The sequence below is a fragment of the Equus caballus genome, chromosome 27 (genome assembly GCF_041296265.1).
Source record: "Equus caballus isolate H_3958 breed thoroughbred chromosome 27, TB-T2T, whole genome shotgun sequence".
In the NCBI taxonomy this organism is placed as follows: domain Eukaryota; kingdom Metazoa; phylum Chordata; class Mammalia; order Perissodactyla; family Equidae; genus Equus; species Equus caballus.
The window spans coordinates 21083353-21107940 of NC_091710.1; the positions used below are offsets into that span (position 1 = coordinate 21083353).

Genomic DNA, 24588 nt, shown 5'->3' on the forward strand with positions numbered 1-24588 from the left:
TAATGGTAGTATCAGATCTCGGATTACCAAGGCATGACCAGCTCTGGACACAGTTCATGCTTGAGGGAAGTCTTGTGCTGAGGATACATGGTGTGTGTATTTTATAATAGATGAGCCATGTGGTTGTCTGGATTCAGACTAAATAGGTATAAAAGCCACTGGTTTTTAATTTAGGCTATGTTCCTTCTGTTACTTTATGAACTGACCTGATCACTTAACTTTATTGCCTTGCTCCTCATAAAAGGGACATGAGGAAGAAGTCCTGTTAAACTACTGCTAAAATAGCAAGCCTGTTGGATAAATACAAATTAATAACAGAGAACATCTGAAAGAATAATTTGAACTTTTATTTCACTTGTTGAATAATAGACTTTTGAGTTGCAAGATCTAATGTGATTATTTAACCAGCGGGAAAGCCAGAATTTCAGGGTGAAAGGAGGGAGGGAAGACAGTGTAGTGTGTCCTAACTTGAAAAACACATATCCAATATTATAATATAATTTTATACTTAAAAAGATACACAAAATCTGCTTGTGTAATATTCACTATATGTCCATTTTACTCAGCACTCTGTCCCTAGTGTACCTAGCACAGGGCCTGGCGTACAGCAAGTATTCAACAAATGTTTATTTTCTGAAATGAATGAAGGAACGATCTGATAAAGGGAGAAAGAATATATAACTTGACAAAATCTTCTTCACTTACGGGTGTGTTCTGAAGGTAGACTTTATTTTCTGCTTATTTGAGATTATCAAGGAGGAGAGAACGTGAGATTTTCATATCTGTCAAGCGGGTAACTTAAGACTGGACAGTATTAGTCTGATGGGAAGAGCACTGAATTGAGTGTCTTGATTTCTCATCCCTGCCCTCTTGCTGTTAATTAGTTGGAGACTGTTATCAAATCAGTGACATCTTTAATTTTTTTTTCTTTCTTTCATTTGATTAATGGGGATAACAATACTTGGCTAGTAATGAGAATAAAAAAGGAGTAGTTGTGAACGTTTAAAGTCTTATGTAAAGCCCTGTCTTTTTTTGTTTAATTATTATCTACAGGCTGCCTAAATTGTACCTTTGCGAATTCTGTCTGAAATATATGAAAAGTAGAACTATTCTACAGCAGCACATGAAGAAATGTGGTTGGTTCCATCCTCCTGCCAATGAGATTTACAGAAAGAATAATATTTCTGTCTTTGAGGTAAAGTAGAAGATGTTTAGTGGTTGTCTTCCTGTCCATTTCACTACTGTGCCTCCTGTACTGTATTTAATTGTGCAACTTGATTTTTTTGGAAAATGTTATCTTTTTCTTGTACTCACTATTGAGTTGGATAATCAGCTATATGAGAAGCAGAATTAGGCCAATCCAAAAGGTACCAAGTACACAAGCTTGATCTCAGAATAAATTATTCTGTATTTTATTGCATCAAAGATATCAATTTTATTTTATGTGCCACTAAGAAGGAAAAAGTACTAATTATGATTTATAAGACTCCATTTGATTACAAAATGTCAACTAATTTTACATATTTTAGATATGATAAAATTGTGTCTTAGATCTATGAAATACGGTGTTTAAATGAAAAAAATTCCACTGCTCTATTTAAAGGAGTATTTTGTAGAGGTGTATTTAATACCTGTAGTAAATCTTAATGTGTTTTCCTGATTTCATCATGATGATAGATTTAGGCTATGTCTGTGATTCTATTTTTGTTAGTAGTGCTTTCTAATTTCTTAATCCTCAGTTCTGTGGTTTGATTGCCAAGTATTAATTGAGTACCTGCTATGTATGTGCTCAATTCTGTTAATTACTATCATGATAGAATTTCACATTGTCAGGACCTACTGGGTCTGTAACTTTCTTGATCTTCCCTAAGCCTTTATTTTAGGTGAGGAATAGAAGAGCTCTTCATCTTGGGGGGAGGAGGAAGGGTGTGGTATACAGTATTGTTTCAGAATACTCAAGAGCAAATTGCTTCTCAATTTAAGCGTGTATTGGTGTGTATTTTAAAAGAAGTAATTTTAAATTACTTAAATTGTTGAGGAGGTTCTAGTCTTGAAATATCAATGTCTTGAGGTTTAATGTGGGCATCCTTTGGCATTTTCAAAAAAGAGCAAGCTCCAGCAACTCCGAGAAAAAGGGGTATCAGGAGCAATATAGTGTAGTGCTCCTGATCTTGGCCAACCTGTTTCCAAGAAATCTCTCATGCTTGGTGCTTTTGACAATAGTTAATACTCCCTCAAGTAGCTTTATTTGGGGATAAATCTGATCATGGCAGTCAGACTACATTGCTTCTGGCTGCTGGCACAGATTAAACTAGAGTTATACCTTGTTTTACTCAACAAATGTATTTTGGAAGAGGTTGTATTTAGAGCTTTTGTTGAATTAAATACTTTAAAAAGTAGATCAGGTCAGCTTACTATCTGAAGGATTCCTGTAATCAATCTTACTAGAAAAGCAAAAAGTGCTATTTTTTAAATGGTCATCATCTTTTTGTCTAGCTATTTATGCTTTGTTGACGTACAATGTTTTATACATTTAATTGTCTTAAAATAGCAGGTACCATAATTCTTCCATTTCAAGGGGTAGTTTCCAGGTTCTGATCACTGACAGCTTCTCTTTGGGCTATGGGTAATCAGAGGTGCTTATAACTGATGTGTACTATTCTAGAACTAAAGAGACACCGTACTGACCATTTTGTTCTGTTTTTTTACTCTAGGTTGATGGGAATGTGAGTACCATTTATTGTCAGAACCTGTGTCTCTTGGCAAAGTTGTTTCTTGACCACAAAACACTCTATTATGACGTGGAGCCATTCCTTTTTTATGTACTAACACAGAATGATGTCAAGGGCTGCCACCTTGTTGGCTACTTTTCTAAAGTAAGTATATCAGCTTAAAATGAGTTTGAATTCCTATGGAAATCTGAAACAGTCTGCTGGTTCTCACTAGGAGACACTACAGGCTGCAGCACCTTCTGGTACCATCTAGCTTTGTGGGAAGGAAAATAGAAGGCACGTTCAGAATACCACGTACTAGAAGGTGCCTAGTAACATTCAACAGACTATATACTCTCCTAGGAACGTGAACTACTGGTTATACTCAAGAGGAAAAGTTTTAAAATGACTTCTATTCCCATGGTGATAATAGGTAGAACTTGTGAAATAAACATAGTCATTACCCCTCTGACTTCTTTCTCAGTTTAAATCTTCCCTTCCTAATTTGAATTTTAGGCATAGAAATAAGAATAAGAAGCTGTTTTTATTAAAGGATATTTTCTCTCCTTTCTTTACTCTTCCTTTCTCTTGAGGAGGAAAAAAAGTTTCTTTTGTAGTTAAACAATGTAAAAGAAATACTTTTATTTAAGCAAGCCCGTGGTAAAATCTAAGTGTATAAAATAGGTAAGTGTGAAGTACTGGCTGTATACGAGTTCTGTTAGTAGGCTATTTCCACAGTTAAACATCATTTGAAATAAATTGCCAGATTTATAAGTGTGTTTGTACCCAACATTTTGGGACTACTTTTTGTAAATATTTTTAAATTTTTAAAAAGTTAAATTTGTAAAGTTAGGTACAACTAATAGGGAGGTGGGCCTGCCCTATGTAGCAACAGAGCAGGAAATAAAAGAAACTTTGAGATAGTTGACAAATCTTCTTACTTCTAGAGTGCACATTGACTCGTCATTTGTAGCTTTGCACATTGGTTGGGACTCAGATTTCTCTGCTCATCTTAGGCATTGACATACTGTTTCTGTGTTGCAGATGGTGTTGGATGGCATAATTTTATTTTATTTTTTGTTCTCCCAGGATGGTTGCTTTGTGGGTAATGGCAATGACCTAACGTTGTCCTATCTCCTCCCAGTGGGGTATTTTTTTCTTGATGTGCGTTGTTATTCCCAAATGACCAGGGCTGTGGTTTTGACTGTTAGTCCTTGTTTCTTAATAATTAGCATTACTCTTCAGTCTTAGCAGCCTGTTGTTTTAAAACTTGGCTTCTATTTTCTCCACCAGGAAAAGCACTGCCAACAGAAATACAACGTTTCCTGTATAATGATTCTTCCCCAATACCAGCGTAAGGGCTATGGCAGGTTTCTCATCGATTTCAGTAAGGATTATAATAACAATTTCTTATTATCTCTTCCTGTGGACCTTCTGTATATATATATTTTTAAAGATTTGCAGATGATTTATTGGTTGCCAGCATCTTTTGTCATACTACTGTATGGGACTTTAAAACCTAAAGCTATGAATTTTTTTTCTTTTGGTGAGGAAGATTGGCCCTGAGCTAACATCTGTTGCCAGTCTCCCTCTATTTTATGTGAGATGCCATCACACCGTGGCTTGACGAGTGGTGCTAGGTCCATGCTGGGGATCCAAACCTGCAAACTCTGGGCCACTGAAGTGGAGCATGCAAACTCAACCACTGTGCCAGTGGGGTGCCCCAAACATGAAATATTTTTAAATAGCTAACATTGGATACCAACTTCTGAGTGATCTATGGCAAATACTTTTAATTTGCAACTGTTAATTTACAGTGGAATTTAGTTTTATGGTAATCTTAACTCACAACAATATTAAAAAAAAATTGTAACCTCTTAAATTAGTACTAATAAAGAAGTATATAAAAAAAAATCATGCCACAACTAGAAGGACCCACAACTAAAATATATAACTGTGCTGTGGGGTTTGGGGGAGGAAAAAAGCAGGGGAAAAAAAAGTATAGCACCTGCCCTATTTTTGTTACCCAATTATCTGAGAAAATGTTTTCATCGTTTTTTAGTGTCAGGCTCTACCTAGTGGTTAAAAATATGCAGTGCACCTTTAGAAATCAAAAGTAAAGGATACAGGAAATAATTTAATCTGACTTAAAAATTTTGAAAGCTAACAATTCTAAAAAGGTTGTTGTAGAACTTGAATTTTTTTAGACATTGATAATCTTTCTTAGACAGTAAATGTATGTTTGCAATAAATTTTATATTGATTATAAAATAGTGATATTTGAGGGAATATTTTCTTTCAGATATTGCTAAAAATAATATTTAAAAGAATACATTCAGAAATAATGGTTCAAACTAAGGATTTTGGTACAGACAGTCCTTCTGAATATCAGATGATTATATTGCCAGTGTTAAGAACGTAATTCTCATATGGACCATTGAAGCTTATTCTGCTTGGCCTTAGACTGTACTCCTGACTATATTTTATTGGAAATGTGTGCCCTTGGTTATTTTGTACATTTTCTTGGCCTTTTTGGATTCATAGTAAAGGGTGGGACTCAGATTATTTCCTTTAACATCACGTATTGTTTTGAAATAGGACTCATGATTGGACATGTTATGCCATTAAATAGCAAAGTTAGGGGAAATAGTCATTTTTTTGAGATATACAGACATCAGTCTTTATGATTATTAAAACTGTATATTAAAACAGTATTTCTTTTCGTTTACTTTTCCTGATGTAATATATTTTCCAGCATTATCCTTAGACTGCTTTTAAAGTTTTCTTCAGTGACAGAAAACTACGTTTTTTCTGCCATCTCCATTTTCAGTACTTTCACTTAGAGTTTCTGCTGTTCTTTTCCTGTTCTTGAGAGTCATGCAGTAGACAAGAAAACAAAGTAATACCACCATACACTCACAGTGACAGCCTCATACTGACATTCTTGCTTACCAAGAATTAGGGTGGTAGGTGATTGTGAGGAAATCTTTGGTTGAAGTAAGAATTGTCATCTAATTCACTCACAGAAGAACCACAAACTTAATAGACAGGATTACATAAAAATGAAGGCATTCTTTTCTGTTGTTCCATTCAGGTATAACTGTTGCCATCTAGTGGTCCAAATAAAACATGTGAGGGTGGTTTTTTCCCTATAGCATGTTAAACAAAAATCATTATTGCCTTTATCTTATTATGCAGCCTGTTAATATGAAGTCCTGATTTTTAACAGTTTGAATACTTTACCGTGATTTATAACTGTAGACAAAGTGGTCCTAATGTAATGTTCACTGGATACAAATGATGTAGTCTTCCTGCACATTGTGTTCTTTTTCTTGAAGGAATTTACCTTTGAAATTATTATTGCTTATAATACTTGGGTTGGTTGTGGAAGAAAGGATTGTTGTCTTGTTGAATTAGCCTATTTAAGGCTCTCTGACATGTTTCTGATTTGGGGGTTTCTTTAGGTTATTTGTTATCAAAGCGTGAAGGCCAAGCAGGGTCTCCAGAGAAACCATTATCCGATCTAGGTCGTCTTTCCTACATGGCTTATTGGAAAAGTGTAATATTGGAGTGCCTTTATCACCAAAATGACAAGCAAATCAGCATTAAGAAGTTAAGCAAGTTGACTGGAATCTGCCCTCAAGACATTACGTCCACACTCCACCACCTACGTATGCTGGACTACCGTAGTGACCAGTGAGTAGCGCTCCCTTTGTATGCCTTCAAAGGTAATTAGGTGGAGGTTTCGGATCAGGCAGCCAAGTTATCAATGCTCGGGCATAAACTAAAATAAGTGGTACACTTGGTGGTCCTGAGACATCATTTTCCTTTATGTGATATTTGAAACTCCATAGTATCATATTTTTTTAAACTGTTTTTCTGATCTTCCTCCTAACTTTTGGACTTAAGCTACTAATGTTTTATTTTCTAGGATTGGGAGCTCCTTCCCTATACAAGGAGTAACTATTTTAGAAACAGTGTCAAATAAAATAGTCCCATGATTTATTTCCATACAAATGTTACAAAATGAAGTATAGGTCAAAGGAAAGACAGCTCACCCTTGTCTAGAGTGGTTGGGAAAAGGTCACAAAGAAAGGAGGCATTTGGACTAGAAAGATGGAGAAAGAGAGAGAGTGCAGGAAAGTTGGAGAAATTCCAGAGGTGGGAAATGTGAGACAATAAATGGTTAAAGTAACTTCGTTCATTGCTATAGTTGAGTGTGAAGTATTTATCCAGTTTCGTATTTCTTAGCTGTCTCGTGTGGTGGTGTATTTCTCTTTTCATCTTCCCAGGCAAGCTGTTTTTGAAGCATTTATCATCATCTCCAGGGTTTTCTGGGGTTATAGCTCCATATTGTTAGGTACTCCTTGTACATCGTTGATTGTTATAAACTTTTGTCTGGTTCCAGATTTGTGATTATCCGCCGGGAAAAACTTATCCAGGATCACATGGCAAAGCTTCAGCTGAATTTGCGACCTGTAGATGTAGATCCAGAATGTTTGCGCTGGACTCCCGTCATAGTCTCTAATTCTGTCGTCTCAGAGGAGGAGGAAGAGGAGGCTGAGGAAGGAGACAGTGAAGAGCCGCAGTGCCGGGAAAGAGGCCCAGAGGCGAGTGTGAGGGCATGAGTAGCCTCTATTCGATGACAGGAGGATATATGTTTGGTTTTCATGGGTGTTTGTGATATGTATTACGATATCGTCACCCAACAAAGTAAATTCACATTAGAATTTCAGAGTTTATTTCAATAATAGAAATTTCAGAGAGACTGGGTTTTGTTTACTTATTTGTATATTTTTAAGCCTTGGATGATTAGACCTTCAAATTTGTTATAATGGGTCACTTATGACTCAATGTGTCTAACCAGACTGCCAATGTGCAACTAAATTTTAAGCTGTATAGTAATTGAGGAATCTGAATTGAATCTAAATCTGACTGTTGTTAAAAAAGAAATGAAGATACACTTTCCTTAAACTAAAACATTAAGGAAATATTGTAAACATGTGTATGTTTTCTCGTAGAGCACTAACTAGTTCAGTGGGTACCCAAATGTCTTTAGTCATTAAAGGGTTAATGAGGGATGATACTACATTGTGTAGTTTTCAGTATTTTTCTTCATGTGATGCATGCCTTTCTCTGTTCTTTTTGTTTGGAAGCAGCACTTTCATCCTTTAAAAATCTGTCCTCCTTTGACAAACGTAAACAGTTTCATGCCCCTGTTTAATGTAACTTACTTTTCAAAATGAAATTAAATATTCAGAATAAAAATAAATCAAAATAATGACAGAAATTTTCTTTCATTTTTTTCAAACACCCCCTTTCTCTTGCCCATGCCCCAAAGCTCACCTCTTCTCTCTTAGATTTTTGTTCCTCAGAAATTTCATAACGTCTCTCATTTAACATTTCTAAGAACGGTTAATACTCACTCTGTTGATTGCAGATGGTGTTGCGTGATGGTTGAGCACACTAGCTCTTGAGTCAGACTGCTGGGTTAATCCCAGCTTCACATTTGCCAGGGCATGACCCGGGGCAAGTTCCTTAGAGGTTTTGTGCCTCAGTTACCCCATTTGTAAAGTGGGGATAGAATAATAACACTTCATACAATTGTGAGGATTAATTGAAACCTATAAAGCATTTAAAACAGTGGCTAACAAGAAATATTTATGTTAGCTATTAAATAATTAGTAATTTCCTTTTTTAAAGCTTTATTATGTGTCGGTATTTAAAAGGTAAGAATAGGAGATAAAACCAAATGAGACTGAAAAATTAACCAGCATGGTTTTATTTTCTAAAATCAGGTGGGAAAGTCTGCATCTCGGGAGAATAAAGAACAAGATTCTTATTCTTCAGTAGAAAGTGAAAAGAAACCAGAAGTTATGGCACCAGCTAGTTCTACACGTTTGAATAAACAAGTCCTTCCCCGCGATACTCTTCCTGCGAATAATCAGCCATCTCGGAGAGGCCGCTGGGGGAGGAAGAACAGAAAAACCCAGGAACGTTTTGATGATAAAGATTCTAAACTGCTCTTGGAAGAGACATCAGCTCCTCAGGAACAATATGGAGAACATGAGGAAAAATCGGAAACCTCCCAAGAACAATACACTGAAAGTGAGGAACAGCTGGCAGCCTCTCAGGAGCAGCCGAGCCAGGATGGGAAGCCAGAGATCCCCAAAAGAAGACTGAGTGAGGGGGTTGAGCTCTGGCGAGGACAGCTGAAGAAGAGCCCCGCGGCCCTGAAGTGTCGGCTCCCAGAAGGCAATGACGGACTGCCCCGTCGCTATAGTGATGGCGACAGGGCTCTCCTCAGGGGCTTCAGTGAGAGCAGCGAGGAGGAAGAAGAGCCAGAAAGTCCCCGCTCCACCTCCCCGCCAGTTCTTACGAAGCCCACGTTGAAGCGAAAGGTAAGGCGTTTCTTTGACACGTCTTCTCTTCCTCCAGTTGCAGCTGATTATATTTAGTGTCCTGTCCTAGAGTGGAAAGAGTAATTTAGAAATGCTAAGTGTGTTATTTGTTAAACTTTGTCTCAGTATATTGTAGCTTATGGTCTTCTCACTGAACATTTGAAATGTGTATGTGACTTCTTTTGTTCATGGAAGTTAATTTTGAAGTCTTAAGCTTATTTAAGTACTGACAACTTTTTCAGCTTGCTGGTTTGATGTTCAAGTCATGACTTTTAGGGATTTTTAAAATATTTTAAAAGTGTGTACAGATTAAGAAGTGTTTATATTAGAAGACGAGAGGAAAGTATTACACAGTCTGATGGAGAGTGGACATAATGGTGCCCTCTGTGGGGGTGAGGAGGGTGAAGCCATTCATGCTCTTTGGGACAGTGCTATCTTCCGTGTACGCTTTCCTCCCTTCTCTCTCTTCCCTTCACCCCCCCAGTGGTTTGACTTAACCTTGTTTTAAAGATATTTTCTAAACTATGTTTCATCATCTTTCAAAGTTTGAATGATAGCCAGTTTGTTAATAAATGCTGTGTGATGGTGATAATGAATTCTCTTAAACTGTATACCAGAAATATGCCAGGCTGTGGAGTGAACTTTAAGCGTTGCCACAAGCCAGCCAGTCTAAAGTATGTCAGCTCCCTGGACGAGCCACTGTGGAGTAGTAGGGTGACAGCTTTGGTCCAAAGCAATAAAATCGTTCCTTTCCTTAGCAGAGCCTTAAAGAAAAGAGGTAGGGCTGTTTATCAAAAAGAACCTTTGAATTTTAGAACAGTTTTAGATTTACAGAATTATTGCAAAGAAAGGACAGAGAGTTCCTGTATGCTGCATGCCCAGTTTTCTCTATTACTAACTTCTTATATTGGTATGGTACATTTGTCAGAAATGTTATTAGCTAGAGTCCATCCTTTATTCAGATTTCCTCTGTTTTCCTTAATGCCCTTTTTCTGTTCCAGGATCCCATCCAGCAAACATTACATTTAGTAGTCTTATTTCTTTAGGCTCCTCTTGGTTGTGGCAATTTCTCCTTGTTTTTGACGACCTTGACAGTTTGGAGGAGTACTGGCTAGGTATTTTATAGAATCCGTCATGATATTAGAATGGGGTAATGTGTTTTTTGGGAAGGAGACCACAGAGGTAAAGTACCATTCTCATCACGTTATATAAAGGGTATCTACTCTCAGTAAAGGTCTGTGTACCAGATACAAGGGTGTTTACTATCACTGTGACTTTTCACTGTTGATGTTAACCTCAATCACCTGGCTTCAACTTGTGTTTGTCCGGTTTCTCTACTATAAGGTTACTCTTTTTTCCCCCATTTCCATACTGTACTCTTTGGAAGAAAGTCACTGTCCACAGCCCACACTTAAGATATGGGGAGGTGTGCTCTGCTCCTTAAGAGCAGAATATCTGTGTTAGTTACCTGGAGTTCTGCTGGGAGATTTATCCGTTCTCCCTCGTCGATGCGTTTCTTCAGGCGTTTGTTTCCCTCAGTGTGGACTCACATGTTTACTTTGTACTTTGAGCTAGGATCCAATGCTTCTGCTTTATTGAATCCGTTGCTCCAGTTGCTCCAGCTTTGGCTGTTGGGAACTCTTTCAGTTTTGCCCCTGTGTCCCTGTAACATACATACCCTCACCATTGTGAGGGGGTTTTTTTGTTTTGTTTTGAGCACTTCCTTACTTGCTGGTACTACAAGATGTTGTAGTTTCCACTTCTGTGTTTCATGCCTCAATCTAATAATCAGCCATTTCTCCAAAGAGTAGGGCCATGTTTAACCTAGTTTGAAAATTGTATTCTCAACCAAGGACTGGTAAATTTGAAGTGGAGAAAAACTGAACACTGAGTAACTCTGCTGTTAATTACATGACCATGAAGAGTATATCTTTGCCATCCTAGGTTTATATTGCCTATTTATAAAATAAAATTATGCTATTTCCCTGTGTAAGAAAGAGAATGTTGTGACAGGCAGTGGGATCCTGTACAACGTATTTTTTAAGTTCTTGAAGAAATTTGCTTAACTGGGAGTCAGAAACTACATTTTACAACCATTTCTATACTGACTGGATGTGTAATCTTAAGCAAGTCCTGTAACCTTTCTGGCCTCTATAGAGTGAGGGAGATGGGATTAGATCATTTCTGGTGCATCAGCTTTATTATTTTGTGTCATCTGTTGTGTGGTTTAAGGTATTCGATCAAGTCTAGTACAGAATTGTGCCTAATGTGCCAAGTTTCAGTAACATATTTATTTTACTTTGGAAATGCTTCCGTGACATCAAGTAAATACATATTGGCTACATTCCACTGTAACTCTTTCTGGATAGCTCATGAAAATGGCATATAGCTTTACTGATAGTTCTGCTGACCTTCATAGTAGAGCTATGAAACGAACAGAAAGGGTTTTATTCTTTTTCTTCTCTTGAGGAAAAGATAAGTTAAGGGAACTTGCCTTTGTGTCCTTACAGTACTGAAATAGGCAGCTCCCTAGGGTGTTAAATTGAACTGAACAGTTAATAAGGGAATTATAATATCTGCTTTTTGGGCATGCCTGCTTGTTCTTTTACAAAGCTGTATTTAATTATCCAACATCTTTGTATCTATGATACTTTGTGTATAGTGTCTTACTACATAGTATTTTGAAATAATATCCAAAATATCTTTTGGCAGATAGCATCCTCCTTTTATATATGCTAATTCTATTAGATTTTAAAACTATTAATCATATTATTAATGGAAATGATAGTGTTCGTTACTGTAAATAAAATACTTTTTGCTTTTAAATAGAAACCGATTCTTCACCGAAGAAGGAGAGTCCGAAAGCGCAAACACCACAATAGCAGTGTGGTCACAGAAACTATCTCTGAAACTACAGAGGTATTGGATGAGCCTTTTGAAGACTCTGACTCTGAGAGGCCGATGCCAAGGTTAGAACCCACGTTTGAGATTGATGAAGAAGAAGAGGAAGAGGATGAAAATGAACTCTTCTCTAGAGGATACTTCCGTCATTTGTCCTCACAGGATGTTCTCAGGTGTCGATCCTCTTCTAAGAGGAAGTCGAAAGATGAAGATGATGATGAAGAGTCAGATGATGCTGATGGTATGTTTTACAGAACTGTTGCTTAGTGTAGTTTTATTGTCTGTAAAGATACAGCAGTGATAGCTGCAGACCCTTCACCAAGAAGCTGAAAAATGAACACAGCCCACTAAGCCAGTAAAGGACAACTTGGTGATCACTAAAAAGTTGTATCAAGTATATTCATCTACATTTTCTCACTTAGTCCTCTGTCCTTTTAAAGTGCTTTTTTCTAGTTTCCCCTTCAACTCAGGACCTATTTTTGCTTCTCCGGAAAGTACCTTGCTGTTAGGAAATTGTTCTTTTTTGCCTAATCCTTTCTCGGCCGTTATCTAAATCTTTAGTTAATGGGTAGATTGGACTTAGCATCAGGAAGATATTTAAGTAACAACTCTTTCCTAGAATGTGCACTCTATAGACTTAAGCTGTTTTGCCAATTGTTGTATGCTGAGTGCTTAAAATAAGTGCTCAGTAAATATTGTTAAATAAGTAAATGCTGAGAAGATGGTTCTTAAGTAAGATCAGGTTCACGTAAATTGGACTTGCTTCAAACCTGTTCAGGACTCCTTCCTGAATCATCTCTGTAATGTGTCTTACTCAACAGGTAGTAAATTTCTAATAAAAATGGTAACAATACCTCAAAATAGGTTAAATTTTATAGCATAGCAAAAAATTCAATGGTTTACTTTTAAAATAGCCTTGTTGTCATTTCCTCTTTAGAGATAAAGAAACTGAGGTTCACATAAGAGCTGGGTCACAAATTAGTCATTTGCATCCTAGCCTCAAGTTTTTGCCCGTGTGTTGTGCTGCCTGGCAACTACAGTGTTTGCCTTCCATGAGGTCAAACTGAACTTTTCTACTTTGCTGGGTGAATTTGAGGGAATCTAGTTGTCCACCTCTAGTACATAAACCTATAGGTTTTATGTAGCTTTTTATTCTTCTTTTAAAAATCAATTCACTCAATTTCAAATCTAGTAGATAACTTGCATTTTCTCCATTCTCATATTTTTACGTAATAAACACTTTTAATATAGTGATAAGATGGCTGAGTTCTTTGCTTTATTATGAATGATTTTCCAGAGTTTTATTATATTTTATACTTATATATATTTATGTATGTTATATTTTGAGATATATAACTAAAAATTTATTCTGTAAATTTGGCACTTTTGTAAAATTCTGTCTTGGATCATCGTAGACTAAAATAGTATCCCCTGTTTAAGTTCCTGTTGACTTGCACAAATTTTCTCTGAGGCAGCCATTTCCTGTGTTTATTTTCAAGTTATTACTGCTACTATACCTTTTTAGCTCTCTGCCCAAAATCCTGTTGTTGCTTTGGTGTTCTTCCTTTTAAAAGTTAATGGGAAATGTGAATGTACTTTAATGTCACACCAAACTGTATACCTAAGAATGGTTAAAATGGTAAATTTTATGCTATGTATGTTTAACTACAATTTTTTAAAATAGAAAAAATTAATGGGGAAGAAATAATGATAATATCAAATTTATTTCTAATAAACCGTTGTCATTGGTACTTTAACTTTTTCTTCAGGTCAATATTTGTCTAAGACTAAATGCCCTGCAGTTATTCCCATACAGACACGACATTGATTGATCAATTATTCACGTAGGATTGCTTAATCATGGCCTAGAGTAATTGGCTTATGTTACTACCTGAAGTAATGATTTTATAGAAACTAAGAAAACCAGAGAGAAAATATAAATTGCAAACAGAAAAAAAAGGAGAAGAAATGAGTTAATTTGTAACTTATACAATAAAGGCAACTTGTCTAAAGTAGCTGTAATAACTACTTAGTATTTGCATCTTTATAAAGCTTAGCTCCATTTTATAGATAATGAAACTGAATCTTAGAGTAACTTCCCAAAGCCATACAAATGGTGATGATAAACTTGAACTGATTTTTTTTTTTTAAGGTTTTATTCTTTCCTTTTTCTCCCCAAAGCCCCCCAGTACATAGTTGTGTATTCTTCGTTGTGGGTCCTTCTAGTTGTGGCATGTGGGACGCTGCCTCAGCGTGGCTTGACGAGCAGTGCCATGTCTGCGCCCAGGATTCGAACCTACGAAACACTGGGCCACCTGCAGTGGAGCGCACGAACTTACCCACTCAGCCATGGGGCCAGCCCCAACTTGAACTGATTTTAACTAGTGGATGGTAGCAGAATGTTGACCAGGAATCTGTGATTTTTCTGCCAATTCACTATGTGACTTTAGAAGATGTTGTTAATTAGATTTCTCCTTTAGATTCTTAACTTGAAAGATAATCAGGAGTTTGTGATGATTAATAAGATCATGTCTGTTGTACATGTAGTCTCAGAAAAAGGCACTAGATCGTGTAACCTATTTTTATTATTATTTTTTATCTCTCTTGTATAGATACTCCTATCCTAAAGCCAGTATCTCTCTTGAGAAAATGTGATGTGAAGGATTCTCCACTTGAGCCAGATACATCCACGCCTATGAAAAAGAAAAAGGGATGGCCCAAAGGCAAGAGCCGCAAACCAATCCACTGGAAGAAAAGACCTGGTCGCAAACCAGGATTTAAATTGAATCGGGAAATCATACCCGTTTCTGCTCAAGAATGCATTGTTGAGCCCATTGTCCCCATTCCTAAACCTGGACGTAAATCCAAAATTCAAGAGAATGAAGAAACTGTTGAACCAAAAGAAGACTTGCCTTTAACTGAAGACAGGAAAGAAGAGATGCATGTGGAAGCAGAAGAGGTTGAAGAGGGAGAAGAAGAAGATACAACCAGCAGTGAAGTTAGAGCGGCTTCTCCAGTGGATAGCAGCAATAGTCCTGAGACAGAAATGAAAGAACCTGAGGTAGAGGAGGAAGAAGAGAAACCCCGTGGCCTAGAAGAACAGAGGCAGTCAGAGGAAGAGCAACAAGAACTGGAAGAGCAGGAGCAGGAGGAGGAGGACGAAGTGACTGTGGAAACAAACCGGAATGAAGACCATGATGCAGATGATGAAGATGACGGTCATCTGGAGTCTACAAAGATAAAAGAGCTAGAGGATCAGCCTGTTAGAGAAGACGTCAAGGAGGAGCCTGGTGGTCAGGAGTCTTTTTTAGATACTAGTGTGCAGAGCAGTAGGGAGAATATAAAGGATAAAGATGAAACAGAACCAGATTCTGAAGAGGAGCAGACTTCCCATGAAACATCAGTGGTATCGGAGCATATGCCAGGGTCTGAGGATGATCATGAAGAAGATTCAAACTCTAAAGAAGAATTAATTGAGTTAAAAGAGGAAGAAGAGATTCCTCATAGTGAACTGGATCTGGAAACCGTGCAAGCAGTGCAATCTTTGACTCAAGAAGAAAGCAATGAGCATGAGGGAGCCTACCAGGACTGTGAAGAGACTCTGGCAGCTTGTCAGACCCTGCAGAGTTATACCCAGGCTGATGAAGACCCTCAGATGTCAATGGTTGAAGACTGCCAGGCTTCAGAACATAATAGTCCCATATCTTCTGTTCAGTCTCATCCTAGCCAGTCCGTCCGTTCAGTCAGCAGTCCCAATGTGCCTGCCCTTGAAAGTGGTTATACCCAGATCAGCCCAGAACAAGGATCCCTGTCCGCACCCTCTATGCAGAACATGGAGACCAGCCCCATGATGGATGTGCCTTCCGTATCAGACCACTCTCAGCAGGTGGTAGACAGTGGCTTCAGTGATCTGGGCAGCATCGAGAGCACCACAGAAAACTATGAGAACCCTAGCAGTTATGATTCCACGATGGGTGGCAGCATTTGTGGGAATAACTCTTCCCAGAGCAGCTGCTCCTATGGTGGGTTGTCATCCTCCAGCAGCCTCACCCAGAGCAGTTGTGTTGTCACTCAGCAAATGGCAAACATGGGCAACAGCTGCAGCATGATACAGCAGAACAATGTCCAGCCTGCTACCAACTGCAACATCAAGTCACCTCAGAGTTGTGTGGTGGAGAGGCCTCCTAGTAACCAGCAGCAGCCGCCGCCGCCACCACCGCAGCAGCAACAGCAGCAGCAGCAGCAGCAGCAGCAGCAACAACAACAACAACAACAACAACAACAACAACCAGCACCACAGCCTCCACCACCCCAGCAGCCGCAGCAGCCACCGCCGCCTCAGCCCCAGCAGCCTCAACCCCCACCCCCACCCCCGCAGCAGCCCCCCCTGTCACAGTGTAGTATGAATAACAGTTTCACTCCAGCGCCTATGATAATGGAGATACCAGAATCTGGAAGCACTGGGAACATAAGTATCTATGAGAGGATTCCAGGGGATTTTGGTGCCGGCAGCTACTCTCAACCGTCAGCCACCTTCAGTTTAGCCAAGTTGCAGCAGCTGACTAACACCATTATGGACCCTCATGCCATGCCTTATAGCCATTCTCCTGCTGTGACTTCCTATGCAACCAGTGTTTCTCTGTCTAATACAGGACTGGCTCAGCTAGCTCCGTCTCATCCATTAGCGGGAACCCCTCAAGCACAAGCCACCATGACACCGCCCCCAAACTTGGCATCCACTACCATGAACCTCACGTCACCTCTGCTACAGTGCAACATGTCTGCCACCAACATTGGCATTCCTCACACTCAGAGGTTGCAGGGGCAGATGCCAGTCAAGGGGCATATTTCCATCCGCTCCAAATCTGCGCCACTGCCCTCTGCAGCTGCTCACCAGCAGCAGCTGTATGGCCGCAGCCCACCAGCGGTGGCCATGCAGGCTGGCCCTCGTGCGTTGGCCGTTCAGCGTGGCATGAACATGGGGGTTAATTTAATGCCAACCCCTGCCTATAATGTCAATTCCATGAATATGAACACTTTGAATGCCATGAACAGCTATCGAATGACACAGCCTATGATGAACAGCAGTTACCATAGTAACCCTGCTTACATGAACCAGACAGCACAGTATCCTATGCAGATGCAGATGGGGATGATGGGGAGCCAGGCCTATACCCAGCAGCCTATGCAGCCAAACCCTCATGGAAACATGATGTACACTGGCCCCTCCCATCACAGCTACATGAATGCTGCTGGTGTGCCCAAGCAGTCACTCAATGGACCTTACATGAGAAGATGAGCAAGATGAACTTGCAATTAAAAACTTAAATATATATAAATAAAGGAACCTTTTATACTGACAAACCAGAGAAAAATGGACCTTTTTTCCAGTTAAAATATTGCTGTAGATTTAGAGGAATTTTTCTTTGGTTTATTTTATTTTTTAGAAAACCTGGTCTTCTCTTTTTTTGGGTTCATTTTGTTCTGGGTTTTGGTTTTCTTCACAATCTTGAACATTTTACAATAGAACTCATCTAAAAATGGATTTGGGGATAGGGGAAACATGCACAAAATCTTTTCATAATTAAAAAGAGCCTTACTTTCTTTACACACCACGTGGACAGAATTTGTGTAAAAGTGAATTCTCTTTATTTTCAGATGTGTGTTTCTCCTCACTGTTTGCAGCTCCCAATGTTGTCATTTTTAAATGTTATGTACACATCTCGAGGATTAACCAGACCCTTTCCTCCAAACCCAACCTTTCATTTCCTACTTCATTCCAGCAGGAGGCACTTACGGGAGACTCGGATGGGGACATGGAGAACAATCCAAGCTCCTTAAACTTATTATTATTGTTAATATTATTATTATTATTATTAAGAAAGTGAGGCAGGAAAATGCTTCTCCTTTTAAAATCCCCTCCACTCCCTACACACACACACACACACACACACACACACACACACACACACACGCACCTCTTGAAACCTTTCCCCAAGAATGTTTCTTTATAGATGGACTTCATTGAAATGTTTTTCTTAAATCAAGTGTAATATAATTTTCGTTTTGTTTTTTTACTATTCCCACTCAGCACTCAGAGACACAAAAATACTGTAAGTCTCAATTAACAGCAGAATCTCAGAGGAAAGCTGTTTGCAATCCTAATTCATCCTTGGAGGGATAGAGATGATCAATTAACAATCAAAAAAGAGGAAATTAACCTCTTGCTTTTTACCACCTGGTGAATCAGCCATAATGCACATATTCCACGCAGCCTCTTGTTTTCAGTATGTACTTTGAGATGCTAAGGGTCTTGATTCTTGAGCCTTTGACTCTAATTAAACTCAAACAGCAGTCCCCAGTAATTAGCCTCTTCCATTCTTACATAAAGTGTTGGTGGATGACTGTACATTTCAGTGATTTGAAAAATACCTGACAAACCTTTGACACTGTTTACTTTATGTTGGAAGAGATGATGCAGAATGTGTGTCGTGAGGGAGATCATGGTGTGAGTTTTATAGCTACTTCAATGATACATACCTCTAGTTTTCATTTGTCTTTTGAGATCCTGAGTTCATCCCCTGTGAATCAGATTGCACCAGCCCCTCTCCTGTGAGTGGCTAAAGAGAAGAGGGATAAACCAACCACCAGCATAGTCAGGCAAATCTGGACAGAGGGTTTTAGCCGGCTCCTATGTTACTCCCAATTCCATTTTCTTTTGTGCAGCCAGTTTGCCCATTCTCTTCCTATTACTTGCTCCAGGGATAGGTAAAAAAAAAATATATATATATATATATATATATATACACATATATATATATATATACACACACACACACACACACACACATATATATATATATGTTCCATCATTAGAAGATGGAAACTATTATACCACTTGGTATGTGCAGTCAAATATCCAAAAGGGGGAAGTACTGCTTAAAGAAATACCTGTAAGCATTAAATACTCTCCTTTATTTGTACATTTTATATAGATAAATTTTTGAAGTACTAATTAGGCATTAAATTTTTTCAAATGCACAGGTTTGTTGGTTTTTTTAATACACTTTAATTGACTTTCTCAATTAAATGTGTTAGATAGAAAAAGGCAGAATTCCACATCTTACCGCTATCAATTCTGAGCATGTGCAAGGCTGTGTAGGACCCAGTTTCTCTGTATATACTGTTCCAGTTCCCAGTCATCTGTGTAGAAAGTGCACTGTGCTGCCCTCTGCCTACATCTTCAGCTCTGTCATTGCTTCCTGGTTGGGGTGGGGATGGGGTGGGTCGGGAGGGAGGGAGGTATATTGGGAGGAGGGTGGGTCAAGGCAGAAGGAGAAGCTGTTGAAATGAGGGCCGTGAATTCAGTTTCTGTTGGTTTGCGGTTGTGTTTGGTTTTGTTTGTTTCTTAAAAAAAAAATTCAATCGGGCAGCTCCCTTTTCCACAAGCCTTTTTGTGACTGTAGAACTATTATAGAGAAAATGTTCTTTTCTATATTATAAAAGAAATTATCCAACACAGTAATATTGGTACCTGTCATTTTTTCACTTCTGTTTAAAAAAAAATGTATTTTTAGCAAGATAACTTGGGTAATCTTCTAAAAAAGAAATTTAAAAACTCACTGTTAGTGACTTTGATGCCTTTTAAAATAAGAGCTTTTTCATTTCATTCCATCTTTAAAATTTTTTATCTTTGTTGTAGAATATTAAAAACTATTTTAAGAAAGATAAAAATTCTCTTTAAAGAGATCTCTAGAGTGTGTGAATAGAGCTCCAGATGCCTCTAAAAGCCGCATGTACAAATGAAGCTGAGTCTATTCCTGTCTGTTTATATTTGCTTTTCCTGTTTTGTAACCTCTTTGTACTTCGTTCCTGGTGACTTGTAAGCTAAGGGGAAGGGGTGCCTAGATGCCTTTGTATTTCTCCATGTCATGCGCTCCTGGGCCAGTTGGTTTCCCTTCCTCTCCTTGTATGTAATATCACTTTTTTTCCCCTTTCTAGCAAGTACTTTCAAAAGAACTCTGTACATTTTAACATAAAAAAAAATAAATTATGTTGAGCCATTTTGGATGTCTGTCTTGCATGTGGAATTTTTCTCCCAAATATTTCAAACTCCATTTCTTTGTCTATATACAGAGACTTAAAAATATTAGCCTTTTCATGTTCCTCTTTATATGGCACGTATAAGTTCATGAGTTTTGCTTTGAAATTCCAGTCTTCATTTATATATATATGTTTAAATGCCAACAATATAGATGGTTTTTTCCTTTTCCAAAGAAAATAGTGTTATAAATTCACTTGGGATTTTTTTAGGGAAATCCATTTGAAAATCTTCTAAAAGGATTGCAATTCATCCAACCAAAGAAATGAGAGACAGTTGCAATAGCAAGTAGCTTCTAGACGTGGAACAAAGCAGTATTTTTTCTCATCTAAGTTTATCTGATTATGTAATCTAGGAAGTTTTGCCAGAAGTCAAGGTCTTGAACATTGGTCATCTGTTTTGATGTCTCCTGTACTTTCCTCTTATCCTTTAGAACTTTAGATATAAGGCAGATTCCAGAAAATCAGATTTAGCCTTGGGAAACTGACAGCTGCGTTGGGTAGGGAGGTGAGACAGGTACAAGTTTGAGTGGCCTCCAAACTTGATATGCTGCTCTTTCACACGGAGTTAGGAATTTAGGAATTAGGAAATGTACGTGAATAGTACCTATGGCAGATGTTTGTTCTAAACCTCATGCCATTCAAGTTTTGGGCCATGTAATCGTGTCATCTCCAGAAAAGAAATGGTTTTCCTTAATTTCTTTACTTACTTAACCATGATTTGGACCCAAGACTCCATCTCTGTACCATGCAATTATTAGTGGGTTAGTGGATTAGACTTCTTGCCTTTGCTGCTACAAACTACTTGCTTTCAGTGAATTCAATATATAGCAATTCTGATTTTTCTCCAAAGGAAATAATATGACCAAAGAATGTACTATAGACTTCTTTTAAGTGTCAGCACCCCCCACTGTATTTATATTATGTTTAAGATATAATTTGAATAATATAATTCCATTTATAGCCAACTCATGAGTGATCTCTGCAGAGAGGGTGCTCTTATTTCTTTGTTGTCCCCCTTCTGGCCTTTTCCCTCTGTATCAGAAGGTAGATGTGGGAGGAAAATGATCATACACTTGATTACTGTGTATATTGCTGAGAGCCTGGGTCCACCAATGTTGGAATCTGCTGCCATGCATTCAGTCACTAGGGTTCCAGGAATCATTCCTTTAAAGCCTCTCTCAGCTTCCCAGGTGGTGCCTGCCCTCCTTTGTAGCCTGGTGACAACTGTGTGTGTTCACTGAACACCAGAGTCTGTCAGGTGGACAATTCTAGCTCTAAATTTAGGTGAGAATCATTGTTTCAGGTTTTCCATATTACAGCCTGGGTGGTGTGTGGTGGTTTTTGTCCTTCCTCTTATCTTTTCATAATGTGCGAGATGTAGGTCAATGGTGGTGATAATGGAAAGGCATATTGAAAAGAGGAAAAATAACTGTCCTTGTTGGCAGAACAGAGTAAGCAGAGTTACTATGACAAGTCGGGAGAGAAAGCTCGATATCCTTGATGTGGCTTTCAAGAAATCTAAAAATTCAAGCAACACATTTCTGTAAATGAACTCAGAAGACCATGTAGGTCTTCTTTTATGTCGGCAAGTGTCTGGGATTCTTGAGCAGGGTCATCCAGTTAGAAGCCGACAATCCCCAGAGCAAGACCTAACTCATTTGTTAATAAATCTCTGTTAAGGGGCAGGATGGGTTTGTTAGGTAAGCTGGTGTGGTTATACATGTAGCTCAGACCCGTGGATTTTCTTTCCCAGGTGACAGCTGCAAATTGGGCTTCATTGAGATTCCTTGCTCTATTAATAAGGAGCCTAAATATTGGTATACTAATGACATAAAACCTCAGAGAGGTGGCAGATGTAATTTTTGCCTGAAATAAGGAAAACCCTGTATGGGAGGCTTTTAACTTTTGAGATCTTTTAAAACACTAGACAGAGATAATCATAAGGAATTGTTTTCCTGTGACTATTGTCAGCAAACTTTTGGAGTGTGAGATGCACATTCTTGTTGGCAAGAAAAAAAATGTTGTAACATTTAACTCTTTCCTAAATAGACATTTCTGAAAACCACATTTAAGTGACATTCAAAAAAAAAAAAAAAAATTAGGGGCCAGCCCGGTGGTGTAATGGTTAAGTTCACACACTCCTCTTTCGTGGCCTAGGGTTTGCCAGTTTGGATCTTGGGCTCAGACCGACACACTGCTCATCAAGCCGTGCTGTGGCGGCGTCCCACACACAAAATAGAGGAAGACTGGCACAGATGTTAGCTCAGGAACAATCTGCCTCAAGCAAAAAGAGGAAGATTGGCAACAGATGTTAGCTTAGGGCCAATCTTCCTCACAAAAATATCGAGAGAGAAAATTAAACATTCTCTGTGATGCCACATTTGTTTTTAACTAACCACTTTCAGTTTATACACACGCAAAGATAAGCAAGCACAGACAAGCTGGTGAACTGAGATAAACCAGTCACCTGTGTTTACAATATAGAACTGCAGGCCTGGTATGGCTCATTGGGAGTTCTATGAATGTGCGTTGAAAAAAACATTTGGTTAATGTGTGGAGACACAAGCTGTTCGGATCACCTCTCAAGTTATTTAAATTGGCTTTAATCAGCTTTATGAGCCCTAGAATCTTCTATTTTTGAAATTTTCATATAAAACCTTTTAATTGGTATCCTAAGTTTAAAGTCTCTTGTGAAGAAAGTAAAGAAAAACCTTCATACATAAAATTTCTTTGCTAGGACTAAGGCTCTGCCCCATGTACAAACAAGTGCTAATTGTTTAATTGAGGTTACATTTAATAAAATTGGTTGATTTAATTTTCTTTTTGAAAGAAGGTTAGAAAAGCAGTTGCAGTCAATATGTCAAAATGATTGAATCTGATCATAGTTTTCCAGAGAAAATGGTAACAGGAGACAGTGATGAAGGCTTTACTAAAGATAAGGACCTCTTGCAAAATAGAATAATCATACAATTTTTAAAAAGTTTGTCTAGCTCTCGTTTAAGGAAAAAACCTAGAATTGACTAGAACCCCTAACTTGACATCCCTGTAGGGTTCTTGATTGAAAGTTGTAAATCTGAAAACTGAATAATAGGGAATATTGAAAGAACAGCTTTAGAGGGCCAAGGAAGTAATTCTATTAAAATTGGCAAGGAAAACAAAACAAAGCAGACCCAAACCAGCCGCTGCAGCCTGCCTTTGTTGGGGCTTCCAGGCTGTGTGACGTCTGTCACCAAGCTCCTCCACCCTCTGTGGTGTTTGGACTTCGCCTTCAGCTGGCTCCTGCCGGAACTGCCTTCCTATGCAGTTTCAGGCATCACATGAAGATGTGAACAGGCCCGGAGAAGAAGAGACTTTGTTCCCCAACATCATTTTTATGCTCGTTTTTACTGTGAAAATAGAGTACATAAAACACGTATAGCTTAATGAATCTGTATAAAGTGAATACCTCTGTAAAATCAATGAGTTCAAAGAATAGAGCAGCAGTCTGGAAACCCCTGACTCTGAAAGCCCCTTTCTAACAGCACTCTTCTCTCCCAAGCAAAGACAGTCCCCAGACTTATGTGGTAAATACTTTCCTTAATTTTTAAAAAAATTTTACTACCTAGGTATGCATTCTTAAACACCATAGCTTCGGTTTGCCTGGTCTTGAACTTCACAGAAGTGGAATTGTGCGTTTTGCACCTGGCTTCCCTCAACATGTTTGTGAGATTTGTTCCTGACGTTGTGTGTTGCTAGAGCTCATTTATTTCCATGGCTGTGTGATATTCTATTGTACGACTATACCAAAATGTATTTATACATTCTAAAGTTGATATAGATTTAGGTTATTTCTGTTGAGTTACAAACTATACAAACTAGTATATTACAGCGATACTGCTATATTTAATCCTGTGTAGGTCTCCTGTGCACGTTTGCAGACACACCTCTCAGTATATTCCTGGGAAGGGAATTGCTGGATGATAGGGTAGGTGTGACTTCAACTGTGCGAGATATTGCCAAGGAGTTTTCAGAAGTTACTGCATCACTATTTTTCTCCCATCAGCAGTGTATGGAGAGTTCCTGTTATTACCCATCCTCTTCGATATTTGATATTTAAAATCATTTTCATGTTTGCCAATCCAGAGGATGTGTAGTGGAATTTCTTTGTGGTTCTGTTTTGCATTTTCCTGATTGCTAATGAGGGTGAGCACCTTTTCATGTGTTTTTGTGAATTGTCTGTTCAAGTCTTTTGTCTGTATTACTAGGAAATTGTCTTTTTCTTATTGATTTGTAGGAGTATTTTATACATTTTGGATGAGTCTTCTGTCAGTTACATGTATTACACTTATCTTCTCCCATTCCGTAACTTGCCCTTTCACTTTCTTAATGGTGTCTTTTGATGAACAGAGTTCTTCATGTTACTGTGATCCGGTCCAATAGTATCTTCCTTTATGGGCAGTGGTTTTTCTGCCCAGATTAAGAAGTCTTTTCCT

At 38.3% G+C, this 24588-nt stretch overlaps 1 protein-coding gene across 3 annotated transcripts in view; it reads left to right on the forward strand.

The window, feature by feature from the left end:
• Positions 1-17625, forward strand: part of KAT6A (lysine acetyltransferase 6A) — a 111615-nt gene extending 93990 nt beyond the window's left edge. For all 3 annotated transcript variants that reach the window (XM_023630432.2, XM_023630433.2, XM_023630434.2), the window contains 8 exons: positions 1054-1195; positions 2715-2876; positions 4005-4098; positions 6176-6407; positions 7120-7321; positions 8510-9112; positions 11942-12254; positions 14626-17625. In XM_023630432.2, the coding sequence (XP_023486200.2) occupies positions 1054-1195; positions 2715-2876; positions 4005-4098; positions 6176-6407; positions 7120-7321; positions 8510-9112; positions 11942-12254; positions 14626-17312 (4435 nt within the window). In that variant the 3' untranslated portion in view covers positions 17313-17625. The remainder of the gene's footprint in view (positions 1-1053; positions 1196-2714; positions 2877-4004; positions 4099-6175; positions 6408-7119; positions 7322-8509; positions 9113-11941; positions 12255-14625) is intronic.
• The last annotated feature ends 6963 nt before the right edge of the window (positions 17626-24588 follow it).